The 23,217-nt window shown below is 42.5% G+C and overlaps 2 protein-coding genes across 2 annotated transcripts in view; both read right to left on the reverse strand.

Moving 5' to 3' along the window:
• Positions 1–1,501: 1,501 nt before the first annotated feature.
• On the reverse strand, positions 1,502–20,645 carry LOC142585553 (uncharacterized). The gene is made up of 6 exons (XM_075696389.1): positions 19,539–20,645; positions 16,948–17,119; positions 14,039–14,287; positions 11,646–11,939; positions 7,808–8,758; positions 1,502–4,250 (listed from the first exon to the last, which is right to left on the reverse strand). The coding sequence occupies exons 2-6, from the start codon at positions 17,116–17,118 to the stop codon at positions 3,906–3,908; spliced, it is 2,010 nt and encodes a 669-aa protein (XP_075552504.1). The 5' UTR covers position 17,119; positions 19,539–20,645; the 3' UTR covers positions 1,502–3,905.
• A 1,605-nt stretch (positions 20,646–22,250) lies between these two features.
• The window catches only part of mRpS9 (mitochondrial ribosomal protein S9), a 28,394-nt gene continuing 27,427 nt past the window's right edge, over positions 22,251–23,217 (reverse strand). The window contains exon 14 of the mRNA XM_075696392.1: positions 22,251–22,333. Coding sequence (XP_075552507.1) covers positions 22,321–22,333 — 13 coding nt within the window. The 3' untranslated portion in view covers positions 22,251–22,320. The remainder of the gene's footprint in view (positions 22,334–23,217) is intronic.

Here is a 23,217-nt window from a genome sequence, read left to right on the forward strand (position 1 = left end):
CAACTTGACGCATCTGATTCAAAATGCTGTCGAAGAAAGCCTTCAGCTGCAACTTTCTCTGCAACTAGGTCATTTATTGGCATAAAATATGCCATGTAGTCCCAAGGATAGAATGGTAATTTAACGGCATAAATTCCGTCAATGTTTGCGTTTAATGCTCCTTTACGACTACACACATCAAATGCAGTGCTTGAGGTGAACATGCCCAAGACAAGTTTGCCCGCTCTGGAGAGAACATTAAGAGACAAGAGTGTCGCAGTGAGGCCACGTGAGAAAAGTGTATGACCAGGAGAGGCAAGCTGCATTTCACGTGCCAGCAACTAGTGCCGACCCTAAAACATTCCGTGTAGGCTGTGCAACACACTCGCTGCAAAGTGCAGTACCTCACTCAACACACTCAAATTAGGCTACTGCAGCAAACACTCTGGCAGTTGTGCCAAACTAACATTGCGTGACATCTCCATTGTTTAGTACAGAATCGAGCATATCAAGTATGGCCAACAACACATCAGATGTGTCTGCACACTTGCTATCAGATCATGCAACTGCACCTTTTATTCAAGCAATTAAGCAGTGAGTGGCAAGCGTACATAGCCAATATGATGACCTGACCAACTTCAGATAAGACATTGCAAATGCAGGAGTTGGAGAGAGAGAGAAAAATAGAGCTCATGCTGCCATACATTCCTGTGTTAAGCAACGTGTACATTTTCCATGAAGCAGTCACCCCACGATAGGTTCGACAGCTTGAGAAACATAATATGATTAAACATTGCTATTTGTTAATTCATTTTGGCTGATTCTGCAATGAAATTTAGTCAAATGCTCTACATGCAGTACTGTGAGGAAGAAAAACACAATAACTTAGTATTTCAACTCTTCCAAGCCTACTTTTACAGTCTGCTTTTATAGCCTGCTTTTTATGCTAAACAGGAAGTAATGTGAACGCCAACTGCCTGAAACTTTGGCACTAACAATACAAGTCCTGATCTTCCAGAAGAGCAGTTGCTGTATACGCTAGAGCCTGGTCTAAGTACCTAAGTTTCTCAAATCGAATGGTCAGAATGAGTGCGCTAATTGGGATGCTTCAGACTAGGTAAAGCATAAAAGATATTACTGCACAACAAAACGATTTTTAGTGGAAGTCCATGAACAACAGGAGCATGTGAGGCTTCTTCGTGCAATAACACAAACCATAATGTTTGGTTTTGTCCTCAAAGTAATTAAACACATTCTTTGGACGATTAGCTAAAGGCCTGAATATCACAAAGAAAAAAAATATTTTCTGTTTCATTTAACATCACAGTCAATGCAAATGAGCGCATGACACACTTTTTGGTTGACATCTGTTAGTAGATTCGTTGCCGCGAGAAAACGATGGAGATTTGCATTTTGCGGTACAGGCTATTGTGTCATCTAAAACCTAGATGACTAAACAAAGGCACATATATAGGGATAATAGGGTCCAACCTCATTACAATAATATTGCATCTGATGCCTATATTCGTTACATGCTGATATCGCTGAGAAACATTTTAAGGTTTGTTGTATCTGTGATCATTATGTCGAGGTTTTACACGTGGACGTACCCTGTAGAAGTTTTTCTAAAGTTCATTATTGAAGATGTCCTACACTACTGTCCACAACTTTAGTTGCATAGCTTCACATTCAGTGTAGAACACAATGTCCTGATGCTTGAGCAATACCTTTCACTAATGGTGTGCTTTCTTTCTTTCGCACAACCTGTCCTTAATTCTAAATTATTCTTCAAAAGATTTGTTTTATGCTGCTATCTAAAGGACCGTGTTGTGTATGTTTATGTGCTAAATTTGTGCACCATTTCTTTCTCCTTTATTTGAATTAACTTGTAGTGTTCATCTCTTTCCATGGATGGTTTTTATTCATTTTTGCAAGCACAATACTAATCACTGTGCTATTCTTTTTGGCACTTGATTATTACTTTAACTAATTAGTACCTGCAACACAAGCTCTGGCATGTCAAAATGCCAATGGCATTTATATTGTATAGCAGGATTAGCTTTTATTTGAGTTAAAAATGTGATAAAAATATTCAGAATGCTTACTGTATGCATAAGAAATTCTACAGATAGTTCCATTTTTTTTGTGTTACAATATTACACCATACAATATTGTCACAATATTGCACTATTTAAGTCCCTTTATAATCCTGCATTATTCTCGGGGTGCCCCGTTCTTAACCTGTTATGTGGGCTGCCTGTAGCTGTGACCTGCCTGTGCTTATCCATGAATAATGTAGAACAAGAAGTGTAACTAGAATCTAGGTTGAACAATAAAGTAAAAATGCATGTTTAAAGAGAACGAGAATCCATAATCTAAGAAAAACTTCACGAGAATGTGCTATGATGGCTTAATGCCTTTATAAAAAGTGAAGGTATGGTTCTCAACCTGAAATCTTTATCATGACAAGCAACTTTCACATTACATATCGGCATATAATAATTTAGGCTTTGCACGAAACCAAAACTTCAAAGAGGCCCTAAAACAGCCATCATAAAAGCTGAAGATCTCTATTTTTTTTTATTTGGCGCCTCCATCATTGTTAATACTATACTGGGTGGCAGAGAAAGCCAAACCCATGCATGATTCATGTTATTGAAAGGCAGGCTGCACAGATACAAGAAGGAACGCAAAGGAGAACACAAACACGTTTTTGTTGCTACCTGTGTCCTTGTTCACATGCCCGCTTTTCAGCAACATGAATGCCTACCAACATGCTCAATTTTCAATCGATCCATGCACGATGCAGTACACGGCCATCAATGCCACCACATTGTTTCTCTGTCATTGGCATGCTTTTCACCACGCTCTGCTTTCTGGTACAAGTAGAAACAGCCAACACTGGCCTCCTTGTCAAACAGTGCAACAGAAATGATCCACATACTATTGTGGACAAGTGAGATGCAAATAGGAAAATATTGTCATATTGTGATGTTAGCCTGGTGAAAAATTTTAAATATAAACAAAATGTGCACATGTCAAATACTACAGCAGAACACCTTTCACAAGTTGCAACTCAACAGTAAGATTTTGCACCACCACTTAACCTGTTTCCAAAGATAGTGTAAACCCCAAAACTAAGCATAAAGGCAGAATTATGCCGATGTTATGTGGGGAGAAAAGCAGAACTTAAATAATGTGTTCTTGTTAGGCCTAAGTTGTTCGTGTTTTGTTTCAGTTGTCCACACACCTTTTACAAATTGTAACTCAAGAGTAATATTTTTTCACCACCAATTAACCGGTCACCAAAGATAGTTTAAAACCCCAAAACTAAGCATAAAGGCAGAATTATGCCGATGTTATGTGGGGGAAAAAGCAGAAATTAAATGATGTGTTCTTGTTAGGCTTAAGTTGTCCGTGTTTCGTTTTATTTGTCCACAATAGTGCACAACATAACTGATGAATGAGTATGAAGCACCAAAACAAGCATTGAAGAACAAACAAGAGAGGACAGCAGCATTTCAGCACCCCTTTAACACAACCAAAAACGAAACATACCATAAGCGAAGCACTATACAACCTTTCTTCCACCAGCAAAAAAAAAAAAGAAAACAAGAAAAGCATGGAAAAGAAGTTTGGGGGCAAGGGAAGGCTTGACCAGATAGAAAGTGGCAGATCCAACATTGCTCTTTCACAGGCTATCCGGCACCGGACTCAAAACAAGAGTTGCAGCGCAAACAGATGGAGACAAGCAAAGCCATGCAATTGACACTCACACAGTGCCTGCCCACATGTCTGTACATCCTTGTTACTATCCTCCTCTCTGCACACTGCAATTCTTTCACATGAGAAGACAGAAAGGGAGACAAGACCGAACACGTTTGCCGAAGCAACAGTGTGTCAATCACTTGGCAGGGGCACTAGCTCTAAGGCGTCCAGTCGAGAAGCAAGTACTCCTTTAGAGGTCCTGGGAGTGACAGTTTCCCTACCAGAGTGGCAACCTGGTGTCGCAGAGCCTGGTGTATGGCCACCCGGGCAATCTGCTTGAGCGAGCGTGGCTGGCTGTACATAGACCTCAGCAGCTGCATGATGCAACCAGCGGTCGCTGCAGGCAGCACAACCGGCTGGCCCAGAAAACTCTTGAGGCAACTGTAGAGCTTGCGGTGGTCCATGGTGTAATAGAACAGTCGGATAAGGTCGGCGAACCGCTGCTCAGGGTCGTTAAGAAGGTCGTGCTTGCGGCTCAGTTGATGGATGTAATAGTGCAGAACCTGATGACAACAGCGCAAGAGAAAGAAAATAAGAGTTTTTATTTTTCTTGTTTTGCAAGGAGACAAAATGATGCTTTGAAATACTGAGGCTTCATGTGACAAATGCGGAACACCTTCTCACACAAGTGCTAAAGGCACGACTGCTGTCAATATTTTTTTTGTTTTGTTAATCCACTCGGGAACTGTCATAAGATTCATGCATCCATGGTTTCTGACTATGCTAAAAGCTTGCTGCTTGCTCAGGCATGTGCTCTCTCTATTTTCCCCCTTCTTCCTTAGTGGGAACGTCAATTTTCAAGCAGGCGCAGTATTTTATCGAGAGGTGCCAATGAAAATAGGGCACTGATAGCATGCAGCTTATATACACAGAAAAAACATTTTATGTAGGTACTGAATAAGGATGGACTAACTAGTCAAAAAAGGTGCTGCCAAGATATCAGCATCAAAAACAAACCTTTTAAACAGTTCACCTCTCTTTCTCCAGCCTTACATCACATGTGTGCCCCATACAATTGTGTCACTTGCAAGCTAGGTGCCAACAAAGTATACTACAAACTAAACCAGGGTGTAACTTCAGAACAGTGTTGCACATCACTTGCAAATTTACAAAATAGCACATGATCATGGGTTTAAATTCACCAAATTACACAAGTGGAACACTGCTGGCTGTTGATGGGTGGTTCAGTACAGCACTTTCAATTTATACTTCACATGTCACAGAGAATTCTCATATGCATGTTCCCTCAGAGAAAATATTTGTTCTAATTAATAAATCATAATTGCCTACTGGTTCATATTGCTATATAATACTATCACTGGGATGGTGTTATCACTAGATATACCTGCTACAATGGCTCAGTTGCTATGCTGTTCTTGTGCTGATAGTTCTATCAAGCATTATAGTTCAATCTCTGGCAGCCATGGCTGTACTTTGATGGGGACGGAATGCAAAAACGCTCACGTACTGACATTTAGGCGAACGCTGAAAAACTTCCAAGTAGATAAATGCTCTCCAGCCATTGGCTACAAAGTCCATTATAGTTCAAGACTGATTCAATCACTCTTATCCACTGGACACGACACACTGGGGTAAAATTGATAAGACCTGCTTTAAAGTAGCATTCTGTTACTTTTCTATGCATTACTAACGGGTTGTATTCATAGCAATGTGAGTGCATCTGTGGTCAATAGCTCCAGTGTGGACACATGCAGCTTGCAAATCAGCAGCTACTTAACTGCATTATAGCAAATGCTATGGGCTCTTAGCTGAATAGTAAATATTTGGTGTTACTGGCATCCATCATAAGATGTTGCAAGTTTTTCCTTTTATTTAAAAGCATCAATAAAAAGACAGGATAATTATTTTTGTTAACTATTAGTTTGTCATACATGCTTGCTATGGAAGGGTGCTATAGTTTTGCACGTCTGTTGTTCATGTCTTGGAGGATTGTCTAATCATGACAGGCTCTCAGCTATTGCTGCTTGTGTTCTACGAGGTACGGAGAGGGCTCTAGAGTCTTTTATGAAGTTTAAGAAGGATCATGCTGTTTTATGATACGCACTCAACAATTACAAGACAAAAGAAAGTGCACATGCCTGCTAGTTTTTCTTAGCAGACATTGTTCTACTGCTCCATCCAGTCAACAGGCAACATAGATTGCCTCTCTGAAAGCAATCAACTTGGGATCCTGATGTAACATATAGTACCGATCACTTTCCATGCTCTAAATTTCATTTTCAAACAGTAACTATGAGCCAAGCTGCCTGCAGTATGTAACCAATGCTGCCTCACTTCTACAGTCATGGTGCCTCACTATCACAAATTGGTACATAGTAAAATAACAGAGCTGATGGTAGCAATGTAGTGCTGCTGAAGGCTCTATGTTTGCTAGTGGATTGTTTGATTATTGGGTTGAACGTAAGTTCCAAAGCAACACGACGGCTATAAGAGGTGTCATAGTGCAGGACTTCAAATTAATATTGACCATCTAGAGTTTAACCCCTTAACTGGGGACCACGCCATAGGGAGTACGTGCAACTACAGACACAAAGCTCTCTCGCCGCGTTGAAAAGTGCAATTCATAGGAAACATATTTTTCATCAAGTAGTATATATTGTGCCATGTCTTGAAAGAAATGTGAGTGGTGGTGAGATGTTTGTTTTCCAGATGGTGCCATTTTGCTTGTGTAGACTGAAGGGGCTGGCCACCTATTCATCAGACAGCAAAGTGGGGAGCATGTGACAAGGAGCGCGTCCACAGGCGCGTGACTTTCTGGGCGTGGAAACTCTTGCTTTTGGCGCGAATTGTGCCAAACTTCAAAATGCAGATTTCGCGCACAGAGATAAAAAGCTTTGAATGGCAGCACTGCTGGAGCAGAGTGATGACTCTGACAAAAGTACGTGTTTGAGATAGACAGCAACACTGACAGTGACTCCGACAGCGAAAGTAGTGACTGAGAAGATAAGAACGGCTTGGAAGAGCCAGTCACAACACCAGTGAATTTTAAAAAATTGCATGATGGTGGAGTCGCAATAACATGGTTTGTTTTTCAAGGAAATCCTGGAATAGACTGTGATGTCGCCCTGGGTAACTCACTGTGCTTCAAGATGAAAACAAGCTTATGAAGTGAAAAGGAGCATAAAACTGTCAAACTGTTATTTGTTGTATATCAAAATCTCATAAAAAACAATTTTTTTTAATTTAGAACACCATTTCGAAAGAAAAACTCCCCAAGGCATAGTCAAATCTTGAGAAACAATTCCCCAGTTAAGGGGCTCATGTACAGCCATTGCTTAGCACATGTGCATTCCTGGATTCCACCCCCTTTTAGAATTCGACCTCTGCTGCCGGGAATCAAACCTACAACCTCGTGCTCAGCAGCAAAGTGGTATAGTAACTGAACCATTGCAGCAGGTCGCAAGCGAACACAGTCAAACTCTGGTATAATGAACAGGCTTGTGTGCTAAAGATAGTTGATATATCAGGCAATTAGATACACCCAAACTTGCCTATAACGAAAGTAAATGAACTTTTGTGATGCATTCTCTATATATGAATTTGTTGTACACAGTTCAGACAGAAAGCAAGGAAGGAATCCATTTATTGAAAACGAAACTATGTGTAGTAGGCAGTAATTTTTGCCTGTGCCTTAAAGTGTTTATCAGTGTCACTAAGGATGGCGTTCTCAATGGGCATAATTGTGCAGACCTGCTCCAGTCCACTTTCTTCAATGTCAGCCCAGTACCGGCACAGAACATCCGCCACAAAAGTGCATTGTGAAGTGTCGGGAAAGGTGGCGCCTCATCTGACAGTGAATGCCCTGAGTTCGACACATACAATGTCTAGTTCTTTATCAAGGAGTTATCTTACATCCGTATTGGACAGTAAGTTTTGCGCATTCAATATAGAGCATAACTTGCTTTATCCGCATTCATTATATTTGGGTTCAAATGCACAGTACACATCGTAATAAAAAGCAATTGCTTTTCTTATGTAGCCTTCCCATAGTGATATCATACAGTTCACATCCTTTAACCAAGCCAAGGTTCACCCTCACCTGGTTAGAGGCTTTCTTGAGGAACACTGAGCTCTGCGAGTGGCAGATGACTGGATCCGATGAGCTAACTTGCACATCCGGGTCTGCGCCATGCACAAGGAGTGCAAGTGTTAGTGCGTGCACGTGTTCCAAGTCCGAAGCGAGCCTCGCATTTTGCACCAAGTCCAACAAAGCGAGCAAGATGTGCTGCATTCGCTGTGAGAAACGGGCATTAGGGTCCAATCCATGCTGAAGAAGTACTGTCAACAGCTGTCGGATGAAGGTGAACGCACTGCGCTTGTCATCCTCCCTGTTCAGCGTGATGTACTCGCTCGCTGTGAAGACCAGCACATGCATGGGGGTCAGGTTGCTGCGTGACTTGCAGTTGGGGTTTGCTCCATACCGACACAGCAGACGCACCGAGTTGAGGTAGAACACCTTTTTGTTGTGAGAAAGAGAATGCAGCGGGTCCTTGTTGATGAGAGGCACCAGACACACCATGAGTGGCGCCGACCCATCGCGGCCAACACAGTTGGGATCACCGCCGTTTTGTAGGAGCATGTCCAGCAGCTCGTAGCGGAACTCCCAGTCACGAACGTGGCGAAGAACACATGCCAATGCACTGTTGCCCGGTCGGTTGATGCTTGGCCCGGCACCGCTCTGTAGGAGGTAGCGCACTAAATGAAGCATGTCCCACTTAGTCCACGGGCGGGGCTCCTGGTAGCCAAGCCGCGACTCCTCCAGCGCATAGCGCACAATCAGCACATGCAAGGGTGTGTTGCCCAGACTGTCGGGCTCGTTGAGAAGTTCTCGACAGCCATGGTCCTGCAGGGCCCTCAGCACTGATAGTGTCTCCTCGGCAGACTTCTTTCCCAGCAAAAGCACCACGTGGAGCACAGTCAGCTGCTGAGTTGTCGTACGAGCACTCACTTCGGCTCCGCACTGTATGAGCAACTCCAAAAACTTCTTGTCCTGGTGAGACAAAACACATTTACGTGAGCAATCAGGAGCGACACCATACGAGAACGGGGTCAATATCCAACTGCCTCTGCACTGTTTGCCTCATCTCTATCTTGCACAAAACTGGACAATTAAGAGAATGAAGAGCTTTAAAAATGGTAGATGCCAACGGCTCATATATGCTAAAGGGAGGTTGGCATATCAAATATATAGAACCATTGGTGCTGCACGTTTCAGAATTAAAACTCAATATGTAGCAGAGATAGGCAGTGTGTCAATCTTACATTTTATTTTATTTTTCTCATCATATGGTCACACAGTAATCTAACAAATTGTTATTCGTCAAGGGTGCTTCCACTGAAGACTGTGCATTACTGTAACGATAGCAGGATTTCAGGATTCCTTTAACTTTATCATGCGCCTCAGTAAGTCGCACTAGGCAGAATGGACTTGGAGACATTGATTGGCAGTGTCGTAGTCCAAGGGCTGACAGGGACAGAGGTCCTTAATTCAGTTTGAGCTCAGAGAGTGCACGAGTGCAAAAGAGCGTGCAAGAAAGCGTGCAAAGAATTGGACAGAGCTCGACAGACGAGAAGAGGCTGCACTTGAAGCAGTACGGAAAGAGACATGCGAAGCCCTAACCTTCTCAAAGCCAATTACTTCTGTTGATTTGACATAGTAATTCTGCCTGGCAGTTTTGATTTATTGAAGCCCTCGCACATTCAATATGGCAACCACTGTGAGAAGGATCCACATTGAAGCGTACAGGCTGTGTACATTATATTCACGATGCTGGGGGCACAGGAACATATAGGCAGAACAGCTGTGATCTGACAGTAACAGCCAAATTGTGCTGTGCTTGATCGACTGCCGTGGACAATACCACAATGACAGCAGTCTAACAGCAGCACAGTAGACAACTCAAGAAACACATTCTTGCACATGATTCATGCACTGCCGTCAGCATGGGGAAGCTTCCAGGTGGGATGACGTTATTTCACATTTCTGTCTGCTTGTGCCTTCACTATCATTAGCCTCTTTACACGTCTATTGCTGGATGAGGGTCTCACCCAGTGGTCTTCAGTTACCACAGCCATGTGTCAGCTGGCTGCATCTCATGCCTGCAAACTCCTTAATATGATCACCAACTTAATTCCTTTGCAGTCATTGGCCGCATTTACTTTCCCTTGAGACCTACTCTGTTGCTTTCATAGTCCACTGATTGCTGTATACTTTGCATGACCTGCCCAGCTTTACTTATCACTTAATCTCAACTGGGGCATCAGCTTGCCTGCATTTGCTCTCTTATTCGAACTGCTGCCTCCCTGTCTCCCACTGTACCACCTATTAATATGGGGTTTTTTCATTTTTGCATGTTATTTAGTTTCTTCTCAAGTTTCTTTAGTATATTCCGAGTTGAGGCCACATGGTGCAATACTGGCAGAATGCATTGATTGTTTACTTTTCAAGAATATCAGCTGTTGTTCGCTGACTGGAGAATGTCAGCCTCATGTGCTCTAGCCCATTCTCATTCATACAGAGATTTGCTTTTCGTGGCCTGGGTCTCCTGTATCTATTTGGCCTTATCGTTGCTTAAAAAAGAAGTGCTTGCCTCAAGTTGAACGGGCTATCAGTGTTTTATGAAGCTTATGTCTGTAAGAGAACTATTACTGAAGCACAATTTGCATTGCTTAAGCATGAACTCTTAAAGATTAGTTTTCGGCTAAGAATATGACTATTGAGAAGCAACTGTGATAGATAATAAACAACAATAACTTTAAATGTAATGCCAGTAAAGATGCCACCACGTGATCACTATTGTTGACCTAATTGAGTGTGCCACATCTGTAAAATGAGGTTCATGGTAACAGCAATCTAGTAACCAAGGCAACTGCAATCCAGCCATTGTGGCACCTCTAGCAGGTAGAGCACACTGGCTGATCTCCCTATCATTCCCCCTCATTGTTATCTCTCCAGAAAGTGGAGCTGTATCAACACTGGAGGGACACTAAAGGCAAATATTGACAAGCTAAAGTGATAGATTAGTGCTCAAGAATCTCTAAGGTGTCAATATTATCACGAACAGAGCCTAAATAATCGAGAAATTGAGGTAAATGCAGGACATGATTAGAGACTCCCCCGGAATGTTCAAGTACTTGCCCGATGACAAAAGCATTCCTCAGTTAAGTTCTATCAATAGTAGAGAACCATTCGTTGCAAAAAACATCCTTGTATTGTATAACAAGACGAAATTAAAGGGTACCTGTCCAGTCCTATTTCATTTTTAAAAAACGAACTAATTGAAATTACCCTTGAACGATGCGGGCGATTGAAAGGTTTCAGTTTCGCTAGCCTCTGCGCCGCCCAGGCTTTTGCGTTTCAGTAGTTTCGTTATCGCATAGTGCTGCGCTGATTTTGGTGGATTGCGAAACTCGCACAAACTGCAAGTAGCAGAGAATTCAACTTCTGTGTGATGTCACAGGATGCTCGAATGGTCTGTTCCACTTGTCCAAAACGCAGCCGTAGCGGCGAATCCACCGCTCTGGCTTGGCTAGGTATCACAGTCTGTCAAGTGCCGTTATACTCACCGACGGCAGCAAAGGGTGGTGATGGCTTATGCTACGTCACCACTCCCCCGGTTAGGTAGCAGGAGATTTGAATTTCTAAAAAGGTATTCGGACCCTTCAGATGCAATTTTCTCGTAAACTAAGTATTTTCTTGGTACGAAACAAGCGTTGCGAGGTTTCTGGAATGGTATTTAAACATTTCACATCGATTTAGTATTTTCCTTTAGTGTCCCTTTAAGAATCATGTAACAAGAGTATCAGAGGGATTCACTTCAAGGCTTGAAGAAGCTTGAAAGAGGCTAAGAACGAAGCAAACATCACAGAATGCAGACCTGAAGTGCAGCCTGGTGGATGGGGTAGTACTCATCATAGCACTGATTGAGCTCCTCGGAGCGTTCGGCAACAAGAAAGCGGACACAATTCCAGGCACCCCGCTCGCAAGCCAGATGCAGCAAGGGCCGCTTCTGCTGCCAGGGAAGCCAGCTGTCTTCCCCTTGAGCCAACAAGAGCTCTAAGATGTCTGAATGGTCTCCGTCGATGGCATAGTACTCAGCAGACTGAAGGCGCTCAGAGTAGCGGTCAGAAGACGGACCAGTGCCTCCCACTGAACTGCAAAGCTCGCACACCTGGTATGCAGAGGGACAGAGAATGAACACAAGGCTTTTGTCAGTAACTGCTAATGCAATGGATGGATGTCTGTTTAGGAAACACAGGCATCATTATAGGTTGATAGCTACAGATGAAAAGAAATATACCATTAGTTCGCAACCTTTCAATCATAACATGGCTCAGACTTAAGTAACACACCGCTCACTATCCCATGTTTTCCTCAAGAGGTATTTCTCCATTAGCATCACAAGAGAAAACAGTCACTCGAGGCTTATCCTGCTGCATAATAGAAAATAGCTTGTGGTCTTTTGACAGAGGCTTCAGAGTGCCTCAGGGTTGAGTTTCAACATTTATCTCTGTGCATGGCGAGAACTTAGGAAGTTAGGAAAGCATCTTCAAAAAAATGTACATTTTTCCATGCCTGAATATGCCCCAAGTGTTTAGATGTGGTCACATTTAATATTGGTATTAAAATGAATAAGAGCAAGAGAACAATTTCACATGCCAATTTTAATATATATCATATCTGGCTATATAACAGACCGATCTTCCATGTAAGAGTACCTAGCACTCCAGTAAGAATAGTTAATCAGTGCATAGCCACAACAATGAAATCTTAAAGAAACTAAATGAACATCTGTAGACGACCACATTCAGACTGCATACAAAGCAATAAACAAGAGGCAATAAATGTGATCAACAACATCAAGTACCAGCCAATGGTGCTACATTTGATAATGCATTAGCACTGAAAACAGTAAGCTGCTTTTCTATACATTCTACTAAGAGCAGTAAAAACAAGGTAGAAAAAGGTGGTCTGATGCTTAATTTTGATAGCACAATGTAAATGCGGTAGACTCCAGTTAAACGAAACTCGCTTGAATGGAAATGCTGGATAAATGGAATGAGTGTACCAAGTTTGGTTGGCTACCGATAGGCACAATGTTAATGAGCATTGGTTAAATGGAAAGATTCTTCTTGTGAACTCCAGTAACAAAGAACTGGAACCAAAACGACCACCTAACTCATCGATTATCATATCCCATATGAAACGGGATAAGTCCTAAAACCATGTCCAATGGTCATGTTAAACAGTCAGGCAAATAAAATCCATAGGGCATTTGCACTGCTGTGGCATCAACAACTTCTCCATGGTGTTCACATGTCATATATTTCATGTTTCTTTGTACCTAGGCAAGGAAGTGATCCCTGACGAAGATGATGGCACTACCAAAATGGAAAGACTTTACAGCTAGATTGACACTGCAGGTTCTTTCATGCAGCAGGAATACCACTAAAGTTTCCCTTGCTCGAATGTTAGGAACAAGGGCTTCACTTACTATTTGCTATTATTGATATTATTGTGACAAAAAAACATTCTTCTAGTGTATTTCAGTGGGCATTACTGATTGAAAGAAATGCAGTTGACAGTCTGCAGCGCTATTTTGAATGGCACAATTCTTGGAGAAGCTTTTAAGAATGAACACATACCTCTGTGCAAAATAAGCTACAATACTCAAAGCAGAGAACAATAACTTCAATTTTTTTGCTGCAATAGGATAATAGAATCAATGCATTTTAATTAAAACTGTTGTTAGTGATGTCCGAGTCCCTCATCTAAATGAAACTTTAGATGAACGGAACACATTTTCCATCCTTTGAGTTCTATTTAAGTGGAGTCGACTGTAAAGTAAGCTAAATAATAGCTATCCAGATGAAAATAATTCACCAGTTCAATTGAATCATAGTCTAGTTTGGATTATTGAATTATTGTGAAATTACCAGCTTCTGCCAGCTGGCGTTCTGGCTGGTATTTATTGGTAGTAAACGACCGAAAATGAATTTCAGATCAGCTAGTTTTATATAAACGTTTTCACCTGGCATATTATTTAATAAAATGGTCATATCACAAAGCCACACTAGCAGTTCTTGCCACATTTCCAATTGTTGAGCCATTATTCACATCTCTGCTCCTAGCAAGGATTTTGGTGGTGTTTATGACGCCCAAACCATTTCGTTCATTTCAAGAATACCAAAAATTTACGATCCTCCTGAATACTAATTATCCCACAACAGCAGTTTCTTTTTCTCAGAAGAGAAGCTGAGCTTAACTTACTTGATTATGTGGACCTGGGAAGCACATCCGTGCCTCAGTGTCAACACGAGCCCCATGCTTTAGCAGCAGCTCAACGATTTCTTCGTTGCCTTGCAGGGCGGCAATGTGTAGCGGCAGGCTGCAGACCCCACGGTTTACATCGCATCCTCGTCCCAGGATCCAACGCACCAGCTCCACACAGTTGAAGCCAATGGCACGCTGAAGTAGATTGTAGTTGTCCGGACCCACCACTGACAAGATGTTTTCACCCTAAGATGGAGATGTGCATATTTGCAGTAACCACATGGATGGTAACCTAAGTTCGGTGTAGTGCGATACTGCGTTGCTATCGATGCTCTGTCATTGTCACTGGGAGCCAATCAACCAACACTTTCTGTATCGTGCAACACTCAAAGTATTGCGGTAGGAGCATAAAATTTTTATTTTTAATGCAATTGCGAACAAACTCATGTGATTAAGCAGTGCATAATATTTTCAAATTCCTTACTTCATTCTAACTTTTGCTTTCTAATTCCATCCATCCTTCTCTTCCATTTCCATTTTGACATGACAAAAATAACAAGCACAGGCTCAGTAACGCAGTTCTACAACTCTTTCTGCTGTTTATGACACCTACTGGTCGGTTTATATCATTGCATAACTTACGAAGGGATCCGGAAGCTTTTTTCACTGAAACTTTGGCCAGTTGTCATCAAAGAATTCCATAATAATTTGTGTGATGAAAGTATGGTAATACTACACATTCATCTGCCATCAGAATGACAAACAGAAAATGAAGCTTTAGATTGACATTATGCAGACAGCATACTTTATTTATTTATTTATCTTATTTTATTTATTCATACGGTCAGCACATACCAAGACAGGAGTTGCGGCTACATTGCTGTCGCGTACAAACTAAACATAGTACATGTTTATACAGTTCTACAGAAAGCAATCAGGTTAGAAAGAAACAACATATAAACATATATGAAAACAATAAATCACATGAGTTACGATTAACATGTGTATATTGCTATAACTAAAAAGAAGTGATGTGCCATACAGCTGCAACCGAAAACAGCTAACAATAAAACATATTTTCAACAGCTTACAAATAATTGGTAACAGCATTTTCAAAATGCTTTTAAATCGGGACAATCTACTATCTCTTGTGGCAAGTTGTTCCAATTCTCTATGCTTCGAACCAAGAATGAATGTTTAAATGATTCTGTTCTATAATTAAATGGTTTAATATGTTTTGAATGCTTTGTTCTGTGCCTAGCAGGATTTTTTACTGTGATGTGTTTTTCTAAGTCTGCTTTATAGTCCTCGCTTAATATGTGAAAAAAGAATGTCAGCGTGTTAAACTTCATTTTTTGCTTGACAGCCATGAGACCAGCTCTGCTTCCAAGTTCGGTGATGGACTGGGTTCTAGCATATGTGCTAAAGATAAACCTCAAAGCCTTATTTTGCACGCGCTCACATTTTGAGCGTACGGCTCCCACACATGACTTGGATAAGTTATTACAGGAAGTAAAATAATTTTGTAAGCCACTGATTTTACCTCTGGAGTAGCGTTGTGAAGTTTTCGTCAGAATGACCAAAGTTTATGCATGGCCTTATTACAAACATTGTCAACATGTACTGACAAGTTCAAATCATACGTGAGATTAATCCCTAGGCACTTAAGTTCCCTAACCTCCGCTAATTCTGCTCTGCTGATGTAGGAAAAATTAACAGATCTTTTTTACACATCATACGCATACAAACAGTTTTTGATGCCTTCAGCTCCATTTGCCACTTGCCACACCAGAGACTGACTTTTTGTAAATGGTTACTAAGTTCCTGTTGGTCATTAAGGATGCATATTTCAATTCACACAATGGTGTCAACTGCATAATATTTTATGGCTATTTGGGGTGAAAAAACCTGTGCCCATATCACTAATTTAAATGGATAAAAGAAGAGGGCCTACAACAGACCTTTGTGGCACACCCGATTGAACTGATGTATTGGTACTGCAAACAAAATTTAATGAAACAAATGGTTCCCTTTCTGATAAATATGCCTCTATCCATTCTAATAGCTGAGCCTTACCTAGAAATCGAGACAGCTTCATAAGCAGCTTCTTGTGGGATATTCTATCAAATGCTTTGTGGAAATCAATAAAGATAATATCTATTTGACCCTTTCCATCAATACATTCACCGATTTCATGTGTAACTTCAGTGAGAATAGCAACTGTCAAGTACCCTCGTTAGTCACCACGCTGATTTTTACCCAAAATGTCATTTCCTGCCACACATTTCATTAGGTGCGTTGTTAAAATGTGCTCCAGCGTTTTGCAGCATGTACTTGTCAATGAGATTGCCAGTATTTAGTGACATCATGTTTGGAACCCTGTTTGTGTATTGGTACTATCTTAGCCCGCTTCCAGTCTCTCAGAACTTTCGCGATTTCTAGAGATTTAGTATAAATATCGAAAAGAAAGAATGAGCACCACTCAGCATAATGCTTTAAAGAAGCGTTAGGAATTTGATCAGGGTCAGGACATCTTTTCTCACCTAGTTTAAGAAGCACATTCAGAATGCCATTTTGTCTAATAGTTAGTTCAAATGGAGATTGGTTGATGGAAAGCAGTGTGTGTTTGGGGTGTAAAACTATCATTTCATGTGAAAACTGATTCAAAATATTCTTTTATCAGCTGTACCGCTAGTTTATTTATCCTTTGTACAATTCTCATATTTGGTAGCTTTTGGCAATTTTACTGCTACATAGTATTAGCATTGTAGAGAGGCGCAGAAGTGTTCAGATTTTATGTGCACGCTTATGCTGAAATCCCACAAGTTCCACGTATGGACACTGTTGTGACATTTCCGTCTAAGTACATTAATGAAGTCTCTGGTACTTAAGCAGTGCCAACATACCTTTGGTATCTGCACAAGATAACTTTCTATTGATGACCAGTGGATGTGAGATGCCTCTCTGGAGCGCATCTCCTCAAGCAATGCCAGGACAACTCGGCGTGTGCCCTCAGACGCACCTGGTGACAACAAGTGTCCCCCCGTCTGAAAGAAGCTGCTCACTAGTGCACCCATCCTGCAGGAGTAGTAAACAGTTGAAAAAACACATAGTCAGCAGCTAAACAAATCTTAGGCTCTGTCTATAGCCAACTTCAAGTAATGCATGTAGTGGCAAATGCCTCTTGAATGGAATATCTTTACAAGGGCCAGCAAATCACCAAGTCCAGTTGTTCCCCCTTGGGTACATGTCCGTGCCTTCACCAAGCCAGTTGTTTCTGTTTCACTAAATCAAAACCAATTAGCCCATCTCTTTACTCTTTCCACTTTTGCATTGCTCAGACAGTGCACGACCGTAATTTGAAAGAGTTGAGAAGTGTCTTGCTCGCAAGGCACAAGTGATGCCCCTTCATAAAATGTTCCATACTGATGTCACATGCAATCGCATAAATCTGACTGAGATCAAATTTCTCCATCGCGATTGGCTCCATTGTGAAGGCGGAGGAAGGGAGTCAACCACAATTTCGAAGTTCTATCCGAATAGGGCTAAATTGCAATAAAAAATGTCACATGTGCTACCAGTATAACACAAACTTCAGTGATGCACTCTCTCAGCTGTGGCACATATATTGTATGGTTCACACTCTTAGAAGGAATGAAAAGAGACTCTATGGATGCACTGAGAGGCCAGGGTAATCCCTCTATTAATAACTTTTCAGAGTCCCCCATATTACTGTGCACATAACTGTGTGGCAAGCTGTTTTCTCAGCATCCCCACAGCAGCCAACCTTGGCTGTACAGGTATGTGGTGCATGACAATGCCATGTTATTTGTTGCTTAATCACAGGGGCAGCTTCTCCTTGTGCATGTGCGATAAGCAAGGGGACTACATCCAGCCACACTGCACATGTGGAGATCAGACTCGGCGCCTTCTTTGGGGAGGAGCTTCTCCTGCATTCTTCATCAGTCACTGAAATAATGTTTCACAGTTGGCAGTACTGTGACAGTCCTGTTTCAACTCATAGAATAGTTCTAGTCCTATGTATTAACATTCCCTTTATTATTTGTGCTCATATAGAAAGGCATCAGCCAGCATGTGATATTTGGACTACCCCTACACATCTGCCTATCACGGCTTTTGTACAAAAGCTTAGGAGTACGTAAGCTGAATTCATAGTAAGTCACAAAACCAAGCAGAAGTGACAGCTGCACAATGCTGTCACCACTGGTCTCTGCCCTGCACAACAGGCACAAGAGACAATGGAATGGCATTACTTAATAACTGGTGAGTGAGAGAAATTTTCTGTTAGTACTCAGTGCTGAACTAGAGCAACTTATAATAGTACAATTAAACCTTGCCATAATGAAGTCAAAGGGACCTGAAAGTTACTTCCCTTAATCTAATAAAACACTTAATACACTTGAAAATAGCATTAAATTTATTCAAGAACCATTAAAGATGCAATTTTTGCTTGTGTATGTATTTACCATAGCAAGCCCATTGAGCATGCTTAGTGTTTTTTCATCACAGCAGCAGACCTTTTTAATTAAGTTAATGGCATCAGCCACATGAATTGACATTCCACATGCTCATATTTTACCCATATTTCCCCACCAAGTTATTTTATTTGTGCAATACGTTGAGTTCACTTTGCTGTTTTGAGATTTTCAATGCATTAGGCTCGATGAATAAGTGTCAATTAATGAAAATCACGTTAAACTGAAGATTGCATGCACCAAATTGGGTTTCATTACATAGAGATTTAACTATTCATTCTCACGTTACGAGACATGGTATTTCTGCGTACCATAAAATACAAATGGCTGCACATTTACCATGGGCAGATTTCTGCCTCACAGACATCTCGAATTTGACCATAACAATTGCAACAACAGCAAATATATTGGTATCTAAGTATGGATGAAGAAGTTGTAATGGTTCTCTACTTGCTATTGAATCTAATACGATATTTTAACACCAGTTTTAATTTTGCTTCATGCTCAAATACGCACTGTCCAACTGATTACTAATTATTCACACACGATCGTTCTTTCCCACGCAGCTCTTGTTTTTTAATGCAAAAGATGCGGGCAGTGACATAAAAGCACCTTTGTATGACCAGCATGTATCTCACAGTCATGTTTCCACATTAACGCACCAAGTAGTCATGAAAGTGCATGTACTTCCGCGGGCAAGGTTCTCTTTCAAACTGATTATACACTATAGCTGTTCAGCTATAGTGCAAAATATGTCAGAAATGGTAGTGAACGGCTAGAATACCCCGAGTGCTCGACCTCACCTGAGTACTAAGGTGAGGTAGCTGATTTTTTTTCTTTTTTTTTTTTAAGATAGGCTAGCAGAAACTAAAGTGCTTTCTGTTTCGCCACAGTTAATGCGCAGAGCAAGGGACGCGTCTGGGAAGAAGTTGGCTGATAATGTACCACGTCAAGTAGACAAGAAAAAGTGCGAGCGCGGACGATGAGCAGCCTAAACCAACCTGCGGACCAGCCTCAGGGTGCAGCAGCCCGAGGGAGGTGCGTCTCTCCTACGGCGATCCAATGCGGCTGCCGCAAACACCACTCCACCTCGATACACCCACCGCGCAGCACGCGCGCGACGGCGGTCCGGTAAAGTTTTCACAAGTGACGGAAACACACACTGGGCAAAGCTGACCCTAGTCGCACCTAGAAATTCGTTCTGGTCTTTATCGCGAAACTCGAAACGTCCGCAGCACCCGACATCAGCCGAATGGCCCCGGTGTGCACTATACCGATCAAGAGCATCCAAGGCGACTGGCCTGACCGTCAAGCAGGCACGTCATCGGTCAAGCGATGGCACCAGCTGTAGTAGCAACATACGCCAGTAGCTTGAACGACGCACAGCACTGAAAGAGCGCGCACTCGCACGTAAGGCGCGCCTGCCCATGCGACGCTCGCGCGTACAGCGTAGTGGGTACTTCCGACGGCGAAACGAAAGCCGGATCGCCGCTTTCGCTTCGCACACACGTTCCACGTTTTAGTTAACACTGCTGCTTAGTCCATGGAAGCATATCCCCGCCGCTTCCGGCCTAAGCTTCTCTCTCTCTCTGCCGTTTGATACCGCAGGGCCGTCGATCCCGAACTGGGTTGTCGGTGCGCAATCAAAGAAGTGGCGCACAGACACCTCGACTGGCGGCACGGTGCGCGAGGGCGATGAGTGTTGAGCAATTGAAGTGCGCAGTGCTTTCTACGTTTTCAGTACTTCGGCGTGCACAGCGCTCGTGCAGTCGATAGCATCTTCATCCGGTAGCAAGGCGCCCGGACTAACAATCACTAGCAGCGGAGTGCCAAGGAACTTGGCCGACTTGACGTCCAGCGTCGCGCAGCACCTTGGCAGCACAAGCCAGCAGCAACAACTCGTCGTGCCAGATTTACAGCCAGCAGCTGTTTCTCCAGCTAGCCAGGGTGTTATCAGTACCGGACAGCTGAATCCTAAGCATAATTGGTTGGGAAACGTCTAGGAATCTAGCGATGGTGCAAGTGCGCTCCGACGATCGCGCTTTCGCTGTCTCTCGACAACACCCACCCTCCGCAGCTGTTGTGGGCTCTGCCGCTGACATTTAGGAAGCTCGTTTATTTCCAGGAGTTAAGTGGCGCCGCCTAACGCAATCGCCAATACGTTTCCGGATCTTCATTCCACCGCGATACTCATTGCTAACTTTCCGCGATTCTGTCTATAGAAATGTAGTGGTATATAGCTCATTAATTTACTGAAGCTGCAACAACCACGGCATAGCTCAAGCGCAGCGGCAATCTATCAAGCAGTATTATGGCGGTAAATTTGAACGTGGTGCAAAAGATGACTGTTTTCATTCTTTATAAAATAATGCTGTACAGCAGGCTTCCGCTAATTCGATTTTGGTTAATTCATTTTTTTCGGTTAATTCGATCCTGGCCAGCGCCCATGCATTTCTGTGGCGCCAAAATTTTATTTCGATCCTAATGTTGGCCTTCACCGGATAATTCGAACTTGACGCGTCTGAACTCTATGCTGACCCTAATATCGACCCCTACATTTAGGGGCAGCGTCTGTCTCGGCGGAACTTATGGGGCAGCGAATGTGTTGAACACACGCCATCTACTGTCGAAAACGCATATTGATGCGAAAGTGTCAAATAGCCCATTGAGCAAAGAAGCCGGCGTCTGTATAGTCTGTAGCAGCGAAACGGCACCTGAAATCCCATTGGCTGCGACGCCACGTCACGAGCCCGCCTCGACGGAGCAAAGCGGGCGAAAGGGAACACCTGCTGCAGCGCCGGGGCGCCAGGTGTTGCGTTAGGGGAGAGGGTATACCCGCAACGCCACGTCAGCCTCGCTCTCGAAAGCTGGCGCGCGGTTCGTATCTCTCTCTCTCACCCCCACTGGACTTAGTTGCTGCGCGCGCCTGCCGGCCTTGGTTGCCGCTGCTGCTTCCTCGGTCTCCCGTCGCACAGGACGTCGGTGACACGCGGCGTTGTCACCGCAGGCTGCTGCTGCTTGCCGGCTCGGGCAGAAAGTACCGCTATGGCACATTCCTCGTAGCGCAAAACTCGAAGGGCCGCTCATTGACGTTCAAGTGGACATCAATGCTTCCGCATTCACAGCTCATAAGAAGTGCTTAGGTAGCCTGGGATTTTTTTCTTTTCCGGCTCCTCCCAAGGTAGATTTTCGAGCAATAATCGTAGCACACAATGCCTGATTACGGTATTCACCCGATTCTAACATGTGCTTTTTTTTTACTTCAGACATGTGCCTTCCTTTAAAAGGAAAATTGGGCCGAAAATTGCCTGCGTGGTGCATTCGGACGATACCAAATCCGCCTGCACGACGTTCGTATGCTTTACCGCGTGCTACTGATGTATTGCGGCGAAGCTGACTTTAGAAAATCGGCCACCCGTTGTGCAAAACTTTTTTCGCTAAAGAGTCGGGTGCGCGTTACATTTCCACTTTCTTTAGAACAATTAATGTCATTTCTACGTTGCTTTTCTGCTTATGACCGAAAGAAAGTGGGTGCGCGTATGATTCGGGGGCAAATTAGAATCAGGAAAATGTTGCCAAATGAACCAACTGTTTTTTTTTCTTTAATTCAACCCGCCGGATAATTCGATCCATTTCGTCGGTTCCGTAAGGGCCGAATGAATGGAAGTCGACTGTACAATTTTATTCGCAAAGAAGAAAAAGAATAGCCAGAATGACAATGGTTGTAGTTCATGTTTATTTAATGATCACCATAACTACTCTGATGTCTTCTCTTCGTGCTGACTACCGCTTAAGCCTGAAAAAAAGTGAATCATAAAAGAATGTCAGAAAGGGACAGATTACAATCTAAGCTATCAAATACCATTTCATAAAAGGCATTTTTCTAATCTCTAGCTGTCTCGTTAAATAGCTTGCACCAATTTCATCAAATCTCAAATGCAATGTAATATGTCTCATTGCCCATCAACAGAGCCTTGAGCAAATATATATACTGTCTCATATACCAGCCCTACCATGCCTACAGTATAATCTATCTGAACTTTACTTCACCTTACCTAACCATGTGACCAAATAAAAACATGCCCATGTATACGCTTGTACATGAACAGGTGCCCATTCTACCTAAAATACAAAATATAATTGTTCAAATATATGTTACGTTGTACCATGTTTACCAATGTCATAAACAAATGAACAAATTTGATGGCATATTTTATAGCTCTTAAGTGCTATTTTCACTAATACGTAATGCACAAGTAGTGCGTAAAACAACCTGTAAACAGGAACAGGTGTGTGGGCATCTGAAAAGTGGTACTTGCTGATAAACCGATAATAGAGATTTAACTTGTCCATAAACATATTACTCATAACAGAATACCGGGTTACCGGAGATGTGGATGGCAATAGTAGCACTGCGAATGACATCTTGTGACACTTTTTCCAATGGCAATGTGGCAGCCAAACGTTCTTATGTAATACAGGTGTTTTCGTTTGTGAAGGATACAAAAACTAACTGCATGTAGATGATTATGTCACTCACAGCACTTTCCAGCAACAGCTCAGTAGAATATGGCAGGCCATTCCAATAACACCCTTGTGCCATTCTCTGGTTAAACTACAACCTACAGAGTTCCGAGACTGAGTCCACGAAAAAAATGCGTTCAACATTGAAATAATTTG

The sequence above is a fragment of the Dermacentor variabilis genome, chromosome 6 (assembly GCF_050947875.1).
Source record: "Dermacentor variabilis isolate Ectoservices chromosome 6, ASM5094787v1, whole genome shotgun sequence".
NCBI classification, from domain to species: domain Eukaryota; kingdom Metazoa; phylum Arthropoda; class Arachnida; order Ixodida; family Ixodidae; genus Dermacentor; species Dermacentor variabilis.